Source organism: Lynx rufus, unplaced genomic scaffold, assembly GCF_022079265.1.
Source record: "Lynx rufus isolate CCGP_SWC_20201006 ecotype Redwood Valley unplaced genomic scaffold, mLynRuf1.p SCAF_10, whole genome shotgun sequence".
Classification (NCBI taxonomy): Eukaryota; Metazoa; Chordata; class Mammalia; order Carnivora; family Felidae; genus Lynx; species Lynx rufus.
The window spans coordinates 60927964-60945627 of record NW_025814824.1 but is presented as its reverse complement, the minus strand read 5'-3'; the positions used below and the strand labels follow the sequence as shown (position 1 = coordinate 60945627).

The 17664-nt window shown below is 48.7% G+C and overlaps 1 protein-coding gene across 1 annotated transcript in view; it reads left to right on the top strand.

The window, feature by feature from the left end:
* GABBR2 (gamma-aminobutyric acid type B receptor subunit 2) overlaps nucleotides 1–17664 on the top strand; it is a 347460-nt gene that overhangs the window by 175454 nt on the left and 154342 nt on the right. Inside the window, exon 5 of the mRNA XM_047066870.1 lies at nucleotides 12458–12523. Coding sequence (XP_046922826.1) covers nucleotides 12458–12523 — 66 coding nt within the window. The remainder of the gene's footprint in view (nucleotides 1–12457; nucleotides 12524–17664) is intronic.

The window sequence follows — 17664 nt, the reverse complement described above, 5'->3', positions numbered from 1 at the left end:
AGAGGTAAGCAGGGCGTGAGTTATTACCTTCTTCATTGCAGAGAGGCTGAGAGAGAGGGACTGTCCTGTCCGAAGCCACAGCAAGGAAGTACAGTTTGTTCGGACTGAACGCCTAGGTTTCTGACCCCTCTCGTGACACTCACTCCAGGAACAGAGAGGGCCAACTAGAAGTTTGCCCAGCTGTCAGGGGTCTCTGTCTGCCATTTGTCTCCTCATCCCACAAGCTCTCTCAAATACCTGGTTTGTGCCAGACCCCCTCCGGGGCTCACAGACACCATCAGGCCTCAGGTTGCTCACAGCTGGGGAGGAAGCCAGTTACCTCTCTGGGGAACAGGAACAGAGGGGCCTGGGAACAGAGGGAGGAAGTGACTCATCCTGCCTGGGGAGAGGGTTCAGACAAGGCTCCAGAGAAGGGACAGTGTCTGCACCTTGCAAATGGATGAATGGGATGGGGACCTGCAGGAGCCCAGCAGGGAAGGAGGAGTGAAGATCAGAGGGCAGGGCGACCATGCTCACCATGCAGCAGGGACCAGCAGGGATTCCACAGAGGCTGGAGTATTGGAGCTGGAAGGAGTTGGGAGCCAGGTTCCGCAAGACTTGAATGCCGAGCTGAGGAGTTTGGTCTTTTATCCAGGGGGCAGCGAGGGTGCTGGGGGTTTATAAGCAGGTGCACACAGAGTTAGAGCTGTCACCTTCCTCTTTCCCTCTCTTCCACTCCCTCATGCCCACATTTAGGGCTGCTGGCTTGGAGACCGCAGATGCCAACTGCTAACATGTCCCCTTCCATCTTGGGCAGGTCCCAGGTTACACCAGTCAGAGCAGGTGGCAATTTCGAGCTCTTGTCTTCCAAAGCCCTCAGTTCACAGATGGGAAGGCTGAGGCCCAGAGACAGAGAATGAGGGAAGCAGACACCACGCCCGTGTGTGACATTGCAGCCCTTCGAGCTGCTTCAGATGAGGAAACAGTAGCTTGGGAGGGCCTGCCGGCAGCTGGGTGGCTGGGGCGGGATCTGCCCACGCTGTTCGCGCACAGGCTGTGTGGTCTGAGGGTCCAGTCGGGCTGTGGGGTCTGGAGGACCCAGAGTGGTACAGTGCCTGCTCGGCAGGGAACAGCCGGGTGGGCCCGATGCTGTGATGATGTTCTGCCACACAGGGCAGCGTCTCCCCAGGGTGGGCACTTGAAATAGCTTCCTGTGCCTCAGAGGCCCAGCAGAGTTCTTTGGGCTTTAAAGTTTAAAGAGCCTTTGTGTGTAGAGCAGAGGCACTAGTTGAAAGTCTGCAGAGAAATTAGGGAAGGAACTGGGTGCTCTGCTCGTCGACCAACCAGCTCCGCCAGAGGTAGGAGTGACATTACCGATGATGGAAATAGCAGCCCACCTGTCCGGGGCCCTGGCGGAGAGCCAGGTGCCAATGCAGAGCCCTTGACCTCCGCTGGCTCATTCGGCCCTCCCCGGAGCCCTCGGACAGAGAGTTTTTGCATCCCGGTATCTCAGATGAGGAACGTGAGGCTCAAAGAGGTTAAGGATCGCCCCGAGTCGCCCAGCTGGAAAGCGGTGGGTTGGATTGAAGCCTGGGTCTGGACGACTAGGCGGCCCAGGTCTCTCCACCGCCCCGCACAGCTGCTGCCAGAAAGGATGACAACATCACATAAGCTGGGGGAGGGAGGGGTGCAGAGCGCAGTCTGTCTGTTGGCAAAGGAGTCCTTCTGGGGGAAGCGCTCTTCCCCCACAGACCTGCATGACTCCTTCTCCAGCCTTCTTCTCGTCTTTGCCCAGTTGTTCGCTTTTTCCAGAGACCTTCCCTGCATGCTTCATTTAGAAGTTAAATCCTTGTCTACTTTCTGCTGATTTTCTCCATTTCACTGACAGACGCCTGTATTCGTTTCCAAGGGCTGCTGTAACAAAGTACCACAAACTAGGTGGCTTAAAGCAACAGAAATGTATTCTCCCACATTCCGGAGGCTGGAAGTTCAAGGTCAAGGTGTCGGCAAGGCCATGCGGTCTAGAAGGTCGTGGGGCCATCCCGTGCCTTTCTCTTCGCTTCTGGTATTGCCAGCAAGCCTTGGTGTCCCCCCTCCTGCAGCTGCATTAACTGCAGTCCCTGCTTCATATGGCATGTTCCCCTTTCCTTTCACATCGTCTTCTTATTAGGACGTTAGTCGTGTTGGATTACACGTCTACCCTACTCCAGCATGACCTCATCTTAACTAATTACATCTGCAGAGAAGGTCACGTTCCAAGGTATTGGGGATTCAACATATCTTTGGGGGCCACAATTCAACCCATCACAACATCTGACCTACCATTCATTTTGCCTAGTCGTTTTATCATCTGTCTCCTCCCGCTGGAACATAAGTTCTAGGAGGCAACAGTTTCTGTCTGTTGTGCTCACTGTTTTGTTCCCCATCACCCAGAATCAAATTAATTTGAGTGTGTGTAAATAAAACACCAAGTCTGGACAGATAGAGCCAACAGAGAACACAAGGATAGAATAGAGTAAAGGAATAGAGTACTGAGTAAAGGAATACTCAGGAATAGAGTAAAGTAACTTCTGGAAAGCTCGGAGAAAAAGCAAATCTCTGGTTTACTGTGGGATAAGATAGAGAAGGATGTTCAGAGGACAAGGGAGAAAACTAAATACCAAATAGCAGAATTAAAATCTGCATTGGAGGTATTAGAGAGCAGAGTTCATGCCAAGAAAAATAAAGATCAATAGTATGAAGGACAAACTTGAGATATTTCCCAGAATTCAGAGGAAATGGTGAGAGCAATCAATCTAATGAGGGAAGAGAGAATAGTTATGGACACTGGAAAGGGAGATCCTAAGGGAAAACCAGGACAGATGAAACAACAAAAATCAAAACAAAACAGGCACCACACTAGCAGTGAGTAGTGCACCTAGCACTCGGACTTGGTTTCTAATACCGTTCTTTAGGAAAAGGAACCAGGACTACTTGGGAAAATGGCTGATTCTAGGACCGGGGCAGGGAATATGCACGATGATCCTGGAGCATTTTCTAGTGCCAGAAAGTAAAGGAATGCGGCTGAGTGCAAGGGCTCCCAGTGGCCAACGCTGGGACAATTTCAGCAATAAAATAAAATAGCATTGGATTAAAACCCAAAGTATAAAATAAATATCCATGTGTCCATACTGCTGTGAGTGATTGAATAAATAAATGGGAAAGATCAGGCAAATATCCTATACAGAAGAATTCCAAATAATTTACGTACATATTTCAGGTTCATGGAGGTAGAGCAGAATGACCCGCTTCTTAAGTGATTTCTTTCCAAAGAGTCCACTGTGGAAAGCAGGGAGAAGAGTGGCTTGATGATGGAGAAATCTAATAAACACGACCTCAGCTGGGTGACCGAGGTCAACATCAATAGCAGTAAGTCACGGTGATAGGATACACCCTTGATATGAGGGAATGAGAAGGGCAATTTACCTCAGTGGGTCTTCCTTCCCCAAACCCATGCCCTAAGCCTAACCATGAGAAAAAAATCAGGCAAATTCTAGTGGAAGCCATTTCCCAAAACACTCCTCAAAACTGTCTAGGTCTTCAGAAATAAGGAATGTCTGAGCCAAAAGGAGCCTATGGAGACATGACAACTAAATATAATGTGTTACTCTGGATGCAATCCAGGGATAGAGCAAGGACATTAGAGGAAAAAAAAACAAAAAACAACTAAGAAAATCTGATTAAAGTATGGGCTTTAGCTAATAATAATCAATATTGGTTTATTAATTATAACAATGTGCCCCACGAACATAAAATATTAATAATAGGGGAACCTGGGTGAGGAACATATGAGAACCTTCTATCTTTGTTATTTTTCTAAAACTATTCTCAAATAAGAAGTTTGTTTTTTAAACAGAAGACAAATTCAAGGGGGCTCAGGAGGGTCCTACTAGATTGGATTGACAAAATTGCTAATAGTCAACCATTTTTGAAGTACCGTATCGACAATATCATGAGGAAATGTACAGTGTGCACACTGTATGTGCGCCTAGCTGGCCTTTCCACATTCTAGCAGAACTGGTGAAAAGAGAGTCATACCAACACACATTTTAGCAAAAGTTTTGAAGTACAAATATAAAGGGGGAAATCTACAAGTATCTAGGCCAGAAGAAAACGAATTTCCCACAAAGGTGCAAAAACCAGGCCACCTCAACTCCTCTGTAGCATTCAATCCCAGAGACAATGGAGCAGCTGGGAGACATTCTCCCATGTGTGTAGCTCATGTGGCATACCAGCCAGGTGCCTTTCTCGAAGTTAATCCTTGAAGTCCTACGTCAGCCAGCCAAGAGCAATGGCAAACTTCATAGCTGAGGTCATGGCAGAAACTGCTGATCAGGGGCCACCAGAACCCATAGACAGAGAGCTAAGTCTAAATAATTGTTCTAAAATGGTATACAGATGCTGGGACGCCTGGGTGGCTCAGTCGGCTGAGTGTCCGACTTCGGCTCAGGTCATGATCTCGCGGTTTGTGAGTTCGAGTCCTGCATTGGGCTCTGTGCTGTCTCAGAGCCTGGAGCCTGCTTCGGATTCTGTGTCTCCCTCTCTCTCTGCCCCTCCCCTGCTCACTCTCTGTCTCTCCCTCTCTCTCAAAAATAAATAAACATAAAAAAAAATTTTAAATGGTATACAGATGCAAAAGTTCATTTTGAAAGCAAATGTACATATACATAGAGTGCAAAAATACATCTGGTAATAATAATTGAGATGTTAAAATCCATATTCCATTAACGTAACCAAAGAAGTGGGCAAGTAAAAAATATGGGTGGTAACCTCCTGGTCTTAAGTAGCAGAGGGACTCAATAGAGACCATTTTGTTCATGAGTTTCCTAATGAGAAACATACAAGCTAAAGAAGGCTTTGAATAACTTGATGGTAAATATACTATAATGCAAACAGAACCCAAAACTTCTGAAGCACAGAAAAGGGAAGCAGGGAAAATCTAGTCCACATATTGAAAAACAGAAAGAAAATGTGAAAACCAGAAAGCATAACATATAATTGTAGACCAAATACAGTCCTTCTGACCGTAAATTCAAAGAGGTCAAACTCCCTATCAAAAGGCAAAGAGAGAGAACTGTATTTTTGAAGGACTAACTATAGCTGTTGACAACAGAGAAAGTGACACAGAAAGGTCAAAGGTAAAAGATCAGCCAAAGGTAGGTCAGGCAAACCCAACTGAAGCAAGAACCCCAGTGTTCATTTGAGACCCAAAGGGAATTCAAGGTACAGGCATTAAACAGGATTAAGGAGAGTCATTCTCTATAGATAGGGGTACAATTCACCATGAGAATAACACAATCATGGACCATTATTGCTCTAAATTACATCTCACTGAAATATATAAAGAAAAGCCTGTTAAAATACAAAGGAGAATTGACAGAAACACAATAGCATTGGGAGCCATAACATTCTCTCAGTCTTGGACAGATCACCCAGGCAAAAATAAGCAAGAACACAGAGGAACCAAATAATGAAATTAATCAGGCTGATTTAGCAGATATGTACCAAAGTTCGCCTAAATAAAGTCAAGAAAAACCATCTCTGTGTGATGGAGTCCCGAGGCCTTTAAGCTCCTTCCAGGCCTGTTCTGAACATGGGGCTTTAAAGTTAACTGTTGCCAGGCTGGACTGGGCGGGGCCCGGAGTCTGCCCCTGGGTATTTCCATGGTGCTGGCTCTGAAGCGTTGGGCTGTGAGGGGGAGAGCGCCAGGCTTCCACTGTCCTGCTCTGTTCATTTTGTTTGCTTTCTCTACCTTCCCCGGAGTAGCCTCTAGCCTATCATTCAGGGTTCTGATTCCAGGAAAATCTCCCTAATTTATAAACCAGCCGATTAGCAACCTTAATGCCATCTGCAACATTAACCCCCCCTTGCATGTCACAGACCATACTTGTAGGTTCTGGAGATTAGGAAATGGACACTTTGGGGGGACCATTTGTCTGCCTATCATAGGAGGACCACGAAAACAGACTTTCGGGTCTGTTGCCCCCCGTGCTCCATGAGAGAGGCCTAGTGGGAAGTCCCCCCTCCCCACACCCTATAGGCCAGAATGCTGCTTGACTCCCGGAAAGTAGAGTTCATATAGGCACCCCGAGGGGATGCAGAGCTACAGAATAAACATGGTACATTCCAGCAGGCCAGTTTTGCTCAGAAACATGGGGGAAAACGCATTATTTTTATCTTGAGATAAACATAGGTATGTTATTGGAATGCTAAATGTATGTGAATTTTCAAAATAATAAACTTTACAGAAATGGCATGCTTTCCCAGTGGGCTGCTATGGGCTATTCCCTCTTTGCTCTCTTCTTTAAGAGTATATGTCTCCCTAAGGTACAGCCTTGTTGAATCACTGTGTTGTACACCTGAAACTAATATAACATTGTGTGTCAACCATAATCACCTAGGTAGATAGATAGATAAAAATGAAAAATAAACAGGAGGGCTACTCAGAATAAAAAGACTGTTGTAACACTAACAAGAATATATATCTCTTGCTTCTCTGCCTTTAAGGACATTTCTCTGGTGAGGGAAAAAAAGAGTCTAAGAAAAACTTAACTTGAGCTAAATAAAAGTACTCATTCTAGGTATGGAATCAGTGTGTCAGGGCCAGGAGGGACTTTGGGAAGCATCTAGGCTCACCCTGCTGGACTCATCCCAGGTCTCACAGCCAGAGTCAGGGGGCGGGAGTGGCCTGAGTCCCTGGCCCCTTCCCCAGTGCCCACTGGCCCCAGTCAAGCCACCTCCCAGCCCCACCATGGCCAGCCTCTAAAAGTTTGACCGCCCTGGGGCTTGTCATACCTCCTCCCTTTCCACAACTTTTGTACACAGTTTCATCTGATTTTTCGGCAGCCCAGTGGGTCTGTGGGGCTGGGCACCTGAGAAACCAGGAAGTGATCACATGTGGGCCAAGACAGGTGCACAGGCGGCAGGAGATGCCAGATGACCCAGTGTCCGGGTCGACCTTGCCTTTCCAGCGGGACCCCACACCCCTGCCACGGGGAAGGCAGGATGGGGTGGCCTTCTGCTTTCCCGCTGTTTTAAATGTACACCAGCTATTTTAACGCCTCAGGATCACATCTGCTGTTCCAGTGCCTCCACACGGAAGTCTGCGGGACTTTCCTCTGCGAGTTGTTGCTGCAGACTGGATGTTTGCTCAGCCTGGGAGGCAATATATAGGGGCAGTGGTCAAGTGCTCAGGCTCTGGGGCTGGGCCCAGCCGGGGTGGAGGCCGGCACCACCACTGCCTACCTGTGTGACCTGGTGCCTTAGGTTGAACTCCCTAGAAACAGAGCCCGAGGTTCTGGTGAAAGAGCTTTATGAGAGCACGCTCAGGAGAAGGGAGGGAGGCAGGGTAAGGCAAGAGGGGAGCTGGGTCAGAATGCTGTCTTGGCTGGAGACCAGGTTAGCCTGGGCCCCCCAGGGTGTCTGGACCACACAGCTGGTCCCACCTTTCCGAGACCCCAGTCGGGTCACTGGGTGCTGCAGAATGTGGCACACAGCGTGGCCTTTGGGGCCAGGAAATTCTCTGTAGCTGGGGGCAGTTCTCCAGAGAAGCCAGTGAGAGTGAGCTGTAAGCTGTAAGCCGCCCACCCTGCACCGGGATGGATGCAACAGTCCTGGTTGGCTGGCTGTGGGGGGGGGGGGGGGAGGCGGGGGAGGGGCTGGGGGGAAGTGGGGAGGGAGTATCCAGGAGGGCCAGCAGTGTCTGCCACCCTCAGAAAAGTTTCAGCTCACTCATGAAACTTTCTGGAGTGGACGTAATAATAACGGCTCTCTCCTTGGGTGGGGCTGATGACTGCTTAGTACCATGGTTAGAAAAGCACTCAGGAATTGTCCTTGATTTTTATTTTGCTAGAATCCCCTGCAAACTGGAGGTTATACACAAGCTCTTTGTTTTGTTATTCTCTGTACATAAATTTCCTTTTTTATTGAAGTACAGTTGACATACAAGGTTATATTAGTTTCTTTTTTTCTTCTCATTTAAAAAATCTTTTATTAAAACTCCCCCTTTATTTGCCTTCTTTTTATATATATATAGAATTTATTGTCATACACAAGGTCTTTGAATTGGGTTTTCCTTCTTATGTGGGGTGTGTGTGTGTGTGTGTGTGTGATTTTAGCTTGCTTTAAGGGTCCCAGAGACAGACTCTAGACAACAGATGAGAAGGACCCAGGAAGGAGGAAAGGAAATCCATCCAGGGTTTGGGCTGAGTACCCCTCCCCGGACCTCCCACCCTGTCGCTGTTTCCTTCCATTTTTGCCCCTTCCCCGTAGGCGAGGCCTCTTGTGTGAACATAGGCCTCCATATGGTCTCCAACCTTAGATCTAACCGTTTGAGCACAAGTTGTCCTTTGTCCCACCTCATGTCACCTTTCACCCCTGGTGGTCCCCTGCAGAATCAAGAGTGTGTGGGAAGGCACAGGATTTTGGGACCCTGCCCTCTGTCACATTCTGGGTTCTCTGCACCGTCACAACTCTGTTCTGTCCCTCTGATGACCAGGGGCATTCACAGCTCTCCTCCTGTACCCCCTGGTACTCCTCATTCTGCCCCAAAGTCCTTCCCACCACAAAGGAGAGTGTGCTTCCACCCCTGGCAGGGACGTGGGAGGCGTGGCCAGATGCAGGGACCACTGCCAAGGCAAAATTTGTCTTTCTACTTTCCGGATTCTCAGGAAGAGATACAAGTTATGTAACACCGAACAGCGTGATTCTAGAACTTTTGTGAGAGCAGGCATGTGTTAAAAATTTTTAAGACTCCTGAACGCTGAAACGTTTCCCCTCAGCCCTGCATCTTCCCAATAAATTGCTACTCTGGAAAGGAAAACCAGTATACCCGTGCTTTTCATATTCTCAAGAAAAGTCCTCATGCTCCGGGAGTACACATATCCCATTTTGAGAAGCGCTTCAACCTCTTTCGACTGTTTTCAAGGCTCCTGCTAAGGACCCCTGGCCACTTGCACCTCCCTTTGTCCACTGCCCATCCCGGGATTCCAGGCTTCAGCTGCACTGGGTGCTGGCTCGTCCCTCCCAGGCACTACAGCATCTTGCCACCTCTTACCGGCTAGGATCAGAGTGGGTGTGAATAGCTCCCTGCAGCAGGCACCACCTGGTTCTGGCTAGGATCTTTCTCTGACCATCGGAGGGCGACCAAGGTGAGAGCAGTGGGTGCAGGGTGCCGTGCAGTCTTGGGGGAAGCCTTTTGTCTCTCTAGGAAGGGGCTCACTAGATCAGTGATCCCTTGGTTCCATCCAGTACTAACAGTCCAGGAGCACAGAACCAACTGGTCCATGCAACTTGGTTGTCATGGCAACAGAGACACTAAATGGTCCATAAGTGGTAGAGCTGGTTATTTATCTATCGGCAGGTAGGTGGTCAGGTGGTCAACCATGAAGACGTGGTGAACCCGATCATGCTGAGGCCCTAGGATAGCAGGATATTAGTTCGGTGGTGACCATAGCAGTCACTGAATAAGGAATGCAGGCCAGCCATTGTGCTTGGTAGCTCAGATAGCATTCACCCACTTAATCATGCATCCGACACCTATTTTTATTGATATATATGGCGTGCCCCATCCCCCTCAGCTGGGGACCCAGAGATGAATCAAGTTACCCTCAGTCCAGTGGGGAAGACAGACAAGCAAGTGGACTTGTGCCATGACAGAGGGCCGCACAGAGTGCTCTGGGTCCACAGAGGAGCAAATGACCACCAAGCCTAATGGGACAAAGATGGCTTCTTGGAGTAGAGGTGCCTGAGCTAAAGCATGAAGGGTGAGCAGCAGCTCTCCAGGCAAAGGAGTGGGGGGAGGGGGAAGGGCATTTGAGAGGGATGAGCTTGCAGAAAGAAAGGGGCTGGGGTGGGGAAATGGACGAATGAATGAACGCATGAATGTCAGAGCTGTTGTAGACAACCGCAGGCAGCTCGTTCTGATACCCTGGAAGAGTGAGGAGAACAGTGTGATTTGAGACGAGACGTGAGCAGTAATCGGCTGGTAAATCATCTCGAATGTTCTATTACGGAGCTCAGAGCTGACCTGTAAAGCTCAGGGAGCCATGGAAAGGTTTTATGTGACCACATTTGAATTTTGGAATGATTCCTTTGTTTGCTCTATGGAGACCGGGGTAGATGGGGCAGGACTAAGGGTGGGGACTCAACCAGGAGGCAGTTGTAGTTCAATGAGTTGGGAATGACGGTGGCCAACCCAGCGGGGTGGGGCTGCAGGGACGGGGCTGACGTGGCACTGGTGAGCAGGTAGCCAATGGGTCCTGGTTAGATAGAGGCGAGTGAACCTGGTGGGTGGGAGGGTGGTGACACGGTTGTCAAAGATGGACAACACCGGACGGGGAAAGGGCTCATTGGGAAAGATGATGCATTCAGCTTGGGATGTGCTGAACTTGAGGTACTTGGGAGAATCTGAGTGGAGGGCTCCAGCGGGCAGCTGGAGAAAGGTCAGGGCTGGGGAGAGTGGTCGGGCCTCCACAGCACACAGCGGGCAGTTGCAGCTGGGGCCATGGATGAGGCTGCCCAAGGAGAGTACTGAGGGCACAGAGCTAAGGGCACAACTGTGTGGAACACCAGCAGTCAGGGACTGGCAGAAAGATGATGAGCTGATTCAGAGTCTGAGAAGGAAGGACCAGGAGGTAGGAATGAGCCAGGAGGAAGCATCACGGAAGCTAATGAGTGGGTTTCATTAGCATGCATCCTCCGGCCACCCGGCAACGTAGGTAGGATTAGCCCTCTTTTGAAAATGAGAGAATTGAGGCTCTAGGGGATTTAGACTCAGGGTCACGCAGCTGGTCAGTGGTGGAGCTGGGATTTGAACTAAGGTCTCTCTACCTCTAAAATCCAATAAACTATTTCTTCTATACCATGTTTAGCAACACAGAGCTTGGCACAAAGTAGACGCTCAATAAGTGTTTGCTGGCTGGCTGGCTGAATACTATTAGCAGCAAAAAAGGCTAAAAGATTTCAACAAACAAGCAGAAAAACCCTGCAGTGTGCCTGGGAGCATGTCCATAGAACGGAAGCAGCTTAGGACTTTTTATAGCCTTGCAGACATGGTGATGACAAAGGCTTGCCTTCCTTCAACTGCTCTGTTAACGATCTTTTAAAGTCCTTTCAGAGCAGGGTTTTTTTTTTTCCCCTCTTCTTTCCATTCTTGCTTGCAAACGAAGGATGATTTTAGAATCCAAGCCTTTTTTATTTTGCTAAAGTACATGATGAGTAAAATGGCCTCCCAGTCAGCACTTTCCAATTTTGAAAGATGCTAAAAACTGATCTTTAAAGGCATGTTTCTCTTCTTTATGCATCAAAGGGCCTTGAGGCCTGCTGGAGAGGATGGGATGCAAGGCGGGAAGGCAGCACCACCTGCAAGGCTGAGCCTCAGGGTGGAGGGCAGGGAGTGACTGGGGTGGGGTGCAGGCCGGAGGGCCAGGGCCCGGCTGGGCTGGATGCTTGCCTGCCACATCCACCTTTAACCTGTTCTCAACAGAACAGGGCCCTGCCTGGATCCCTGTCCCACACGGCAACCCTAACCCAGGACGGAGCCTCAGGCAAACGCCCAGTAACTGTTTGTTGAATGAATAAATGAGTCGCAGGAGCTGCTGTTCAATACACACAGAGATAATAAGTGCAATCCCATTTATAGAGTTTTCAAATATAAGTTTTTCTTGGAGTTAAAGACGGGTTGGGAGGAGGTTATAAAATCCTAACACTAGCTAGCACTTACTGGGCACTCACTATGTGCCAGGAACTGTGTGAAGCAGTTTGAGGATCATCTCATTTAATTCTCCCAGCAACCCTGGAATTAGGCCCTGGCATTATCCCCATTTTACAGGTGAGGAAATTAAGACTAAGATGGAAAAAGGAGTGGCCTGAGATACCCTGAGGCTTGTTGGTGGAGCTGAGATTTGAACAAAGCTCAGAACTCAAAGAGACTCTGGCACTTCTTAATTGGGAAGCTTCGTGGGTTCCAGGAAGGTATAGAAAAGTCTAAAATACTGGAGTGAGGGTGGGGGGGTGCTGCAGCCCTATTTCTGCCATCAACTCCCCCGGGGACCTTGAAGCTCCTTTCTCTCCTCTGGCTTCAGTTTTCCTGGATGTCATATTCCGTGTATGAGGAAGGAGAATAGACGCTGTCTCAGTGCCCTGCAGGGTTTGCCTGCCCTTGGGGAAGGAGATCAGGGATGCTGCCAAGACCCCTCAGAGCCACCAGCCTGTGCAGACTTGTCGCAGGGCATGTCCCTGAGGCCAGGGAGGGCGGCACCAGGAGCCAAGGGGAAGCTGGCCCCAGAGAGGACCAGAGAATCCAGGCTGGGGTGGGACGGGAGGGCAGAGTTCTTGGCCGCAGAGCCGGGGGTGCAAGAAGGTTCCATGCCCGTGGCCTCAAGCCCCCTGGTGTGCCTGTCATCCACCCTGCTTCACTTACATGTCCTTCTGTCCGCAGGGCAATGACGTGAGGATCATCCTCGGCCAGTTTGACCAGAATATGGCAGCAAAAGTGTTCTGTTGTGTAAGTAAAACTTTTTCACAGCACTGTGTCTTTGGGGGGGTTTCACGAAGCTTTTTCTCAGACTCGTTCTGACTGCCTGGTCTGAGCGGAATATAGGACTGGAAGCGGTTGTTGGAAGCAGAAGTGTTATTTTCACTGCGCATTCCTCTTTGCGGGGAGCTAAGCCTCCGGGGCTCAGAACAGTACAGTACTGGGAGGAACTAGGGACCTCAGTTGACCAAACCTACTGGCTAATTCCTGGCTAAGCCCTGTCGGCTAATTCTTTGCCCATCTACTCACCCACACTTGATGGAGGCCTGCTCTATGGCACAGCCTCTCCCGCTGAGAGTCCAGACCTCGAGGCTGAGGTGCCTCGGACCCCCTCCCAGCCCTGGAACAGGGCTCAGAGCCTAAGTTTAGAATAATCTCTCAACTGTTCAGTACCTACCCCTGAATTCTTTACAATTGTCTGGTGTGTGATAGGCTACACAAAGTAGTTTTTTTTTAATGCCTTATCTCATTTAATCTTCTCAATAACCATGTGAAACAACTATCATTATCCCACTTTACAGATGAGGGAATAGAGGCCCAGTTTGTGGTAGAGCCAAGGCTCCATCCCCTTCACCTGACCCCCAATCTAAAAGGCTTTTTTTTAATGTTTATTTATATTTGAGAGAGAGTGCACAAGCAGGGGAGGGGCAGAGAGAGAGAGACAGAGACAGAGACAGAATCCGAAGCAGGTTCCAGGCTCTGAGCTGTCAGCACAGAGCCCGATGCAGGGCTTGAACTCACGGACTATGAGATCATGAAGTCGGACGCTCAACCAACTGAGCCACCCAGGCACCCCACCTGATTCCCAATCTAATCATCTTTTTTTCCGTATGATGTTTTAACCTAAGTACTTGCACGAATTCTAGCACAGAAACTAAATATTTGGGTTTTGATACCCTGGCTCCCGTCCCCTGCCCCAGGTCAGAGAAGAAGCAACAGAATGGGAGCCCAGTCCTGTGAGTCGTTATCTCCCCAATAAGCTCTTCCTTGTAGACTGAGCCTATTCCAGGTATAGTCTCTTGTGGTGGGCCTTAGGCCTCTGTTCTCTTTGATCTTTTGTCAGTAACTTGAATGAGATTATAAAAAGCAGACTTTGTAGGAATTTTGGAAGTTGTGAAATATGTTGGATGACAGATCCAAGGTGCAAAGAACCCTAACAGGCTGGATGGAATGTTTGATTAACTCTAAGAAGATTAGATCTAATAGCCCTACTAGAAGGTGACATTAGCACAGATCAAGCTGCCTATGTCCATGGTGGTGTAGAGGCATAGCTGAGGAGTACTGTGCATTTAGAACAAAAGAGACTTTGGAGTCTTGGTTGACCTCAAGGCTGCTGTGAGTCGCCAGTGTAAGCATAACTGCCAGGAGCCAAGGGGACCTCAGGCGCTATGTCCACACTCAGGGAAGGTGGCCCCTCAGCTGTCTGCTAGAGAGACACTGTCTGGGGTATCCTACTCAGCTCCTGGTGCACCTTTCAGGAGAGAGGCAGGAACCGAAAACACACCAGGAGTGAGGAGAGAGCAGTGACCTGAAGCCACGGTCACACAGAGCTATTTTACCCCGAAGGCTCAAGAACAAAATGAGAACCTGCCTGATCATCTCCCGATTTACCAGGGAGGAGGGAAAGGCCACGAGGCTGACATTTCTGGAGACCCTGGACAGAGTTTAGAGCTCAGGAGTCGGTCTTCTGCTTGGGTGCTGAATTTGGACTTGTTGTTGACACTCTGGGAGCCTCAGTTTTCTCATCTGTAAAGTGGGGATAATAAAGCACCTGTCTCATAGGATCGTTGTGAAGATTAGATGAGCAAAAACACTTGGCACAGGGCCTGATGAGCCCTCAGTAAATGTCCGCAATCTTCTTTTGTTTGTCTATGTAAAGTCTCAGGCATCTGAGAATGGAATAGACCATTGTTGGGCTGGTGAGTTTACTATCAGATGGTCTCTACAAGATTGTATTAAGCATTCTGTGCTCCAGGTAAAGGTAACAAGGGGTCTTTCCATATGAAAATCTAAGGAAGAACAATGAGAAAAACTGAAAAAATGGAGCAAATTAATTTAGTGCCTTTTACTTCAAAACCTTGCTTGTCAAGTTTTATTCATAAACCTTTACTCATAAAACCCTGCGCATTACCATCTGAAGTCCAGAAATGGCCCGTTTTGAAAAGGAAAATAATGCTCTGTATTGGAGAATGTAATCTCTTTTGGGGGAGGAAACTGGATTTTATCCCCGCCACCCTTCTCCGTATCCCTGGGGCCTTGCAGACAGCTGGCACATGGTGGGTAATAACTCCGGGAGAAATAAATTAATAAAAAATGATCCATGAAGACACCACAGTGGTCGCTGGCCATCTCCCTTCTCCAAAAACTGCAGACAGACCTCATGTTCTGCTTTGAGCCAAACCCAAGTGGAAGTGTGGCTGTGATTTCTCTCCGTGCCATGCACTGGGATTCTTTCCTGAGTGGCATTTCCAGCCATTGTTTCTGCTCCAGAACAGACCGAGTGGCTGTCTGCCTCTTGACCCAAAGCCCCAGGCTGCCTGCCTTCCACATGGCATGGGACACCATCCACCTTCTTGTCCCACTTTCCTCTTTCCTCTCATTGGACGGTGGGTATTTTGAGATGGGCTTTATCTTAGGGTCTGCAGGTGGCTTTGTTGAGGAATTCCATAGAGCTTTTTTGTTGGCTGTTTATTCCAAGTGTCAGACCCTCAGACAGAACCTGCCCTCCAGGGCTTGGAGCCTTATCTGGTTAGGAAGCAATCTGGAAGATCCCGAAGAGAGTCTGCTCAGTGTCTTCTTATGGGTGGGTGACAGAGGGAGGGGCTCCTCGGAGCAGAGACTCCCTACCCGACTCCTCACCCCAAAAAAGCCTTCCTGCCTGTGTCGGGGTCAGAGTGCAGATCAGATGGATACAACCGTATCTCTGCCATCCAAATGCCGCTTTGCAAACTTTGCAGCATGTTGCTGTGTTCTTGAGCCTGGAACTGCCACCAGGGGAAGAGCAGACTCCGGCAAAGCTATTTATAGCCCTGTGGCAAAGTGTTCATTTGGGCTTAGCACAGCTTGAGCAGGTCTTGTCACTTTTGTCTTCTCCCTCCCCCCTCGGGGGTCTATTCTAAATTCTCTAACACTCACGCCTGGGTTCTGGTTTTAGCCCCACCAGCTGTGTGACCTCAGGCAGGTCACTTTACACCTCTGGTCCCCAGCTGCTGCCTCCCCTCTAAAATGGAAGCAGCAGTCCCTGCCCCATCTGTCTCACAGGATTGTCAAGAGGCCTAAATAAGGCCATGGAAGGGAGACCATCATCCCAACTGTTAACTGCCTTCCCAATGTGAGGGTTTATTACTATCGTTTTTGTGAACTGTAATATGAAAAGGGAAATGTCCTTCTTGCATGGGGAGGGGAGGAGGCAAAAGGAAACATTATAAAAAGGGGAAATTGGATTTTTTAAAATAATTCACATCATGGTTACCTGTCTGCAGCCAGTGAGAACCAAAGCGGTCCATGAGACTGAAGAAGGTGAGCTCAGGACTGCCTGTTGCCACGTGGCAGGGCTCTTTGGTGGCCCACAGGTCCTGAGATCACATTCCCACCGAAGGCAGAGAAAGTGAAAACTGAGGTGACTGTGTAAACCAGAAAGGTGTTCCTTTAGTGACTCCACAACCACTTATCGGGTGCCCTGTGCACACCAGCCACTGTGCTGAGCACTGGGGAACCCAGGGAAGAGCGGACCCCACCCTACAAAAACTGTCCCTTTGACAAAGGAGACAGACTAGCACACCAGCAGCTACTCCCAGCTCATGAGCTTAACAACTGCAGCTCTTCTGAAGACAGAAACGTCAGAATGGAGGACTGGAGCCTTCCCCTCAGTTGCGTTCGATGGTGGATGGTGTATTTAAACCAGTCCACCTACCTTGCAGGAAACCCTCTTAGACCCTCACTCAAAGCCTATTTACTTTTGTTCTGCACATATGTTTAACAGCCCAGGTGCCCCTCGTTCCAAGCCATAGCAGTTTAAAACCAGCAAGTTCAGAGAGGACAGGGACTGGATGGCCATGAAGAGTGACACCCTAGACCCAGCAGCATTACTGTGCCCAGCCCACAACAGTGACTGGTGTTCAAAATAAAGCTATGCGTTACAGAAAGGAGAAGGGAACAAGAAAGAGTTCCTAAAATGTTCCTGAATGTAGTGCTGGCCAGGCACGGTACACGTATTATCTCATGTAGTTCTTACACCAACCCAATGAGATAGGCTTTGCCTTCCACAGGCTATAGATAGGAACACTGAGACCCAAGGAGTCGTGCACCAGAGTTACCCAGCTGGTGTGTGGCAGAGAATCTAGTGTTGTTGGACTGTGGTCTCCCTTTTTGTTTGTTACAGAAGGTCAGTAGAAAAATGTTTATCTTCATCCAGTCTGACTCATGTTCTAAACAAGATGTGTCGTCCTTCAGATGGACTAAGCTTCTATTTTCTGGAAAATTCATTCGCAAGGAACAGCTCCTAATGAGACAAGGGTAGGTCAAAGAGCTGTCACGGCAGGTCCCTGGGAGGCTTCTGACTTCCTGTTCTGTGCTGCCTCTAAATTATCACGAGGTCTTTGTCCTCAGAGAGGAAGGCAGACCTGCCTGTGTCTGAGTAGAGCTCCCCTCGTCCTCGCTCTGCCTCTGTTGACTCCTCTTTAACCTTTAACCTCTTTAACCTCTTTAATAGACCTTCCTAATAAGAGCGGCTATCTTTTTGCCTCCACCTTTTAAGGTTGAGAAAGCTGCCAAAAAGTTTTCTCTATTTTGCTAAGAAAAGAGGGGAATTTCCAAAAGTGGACTTTGAATCTTGTCCCCTTGACTTAGCTGTATGTGTTTGGGCAAATTCTTCAATCTCTGAGCCTGAATTTCTTCATCTGTATGATAGAAATAATAATACCACCTCATAGGTTGTTTTGAAAATAAAATAAGATCATGTGTGTAATTGGCCAAACATGTAACAGGGGCTCAAGATATGTGAGTTCCTCCCTTTCAGTAAAAGATGAGAGTTATAAAGTCTCACAGACTCTGCCATTAATACAGTGACCTGGGATCAATACGAGGAGCCTTTTGTTCAAAAGTCTAGCCTC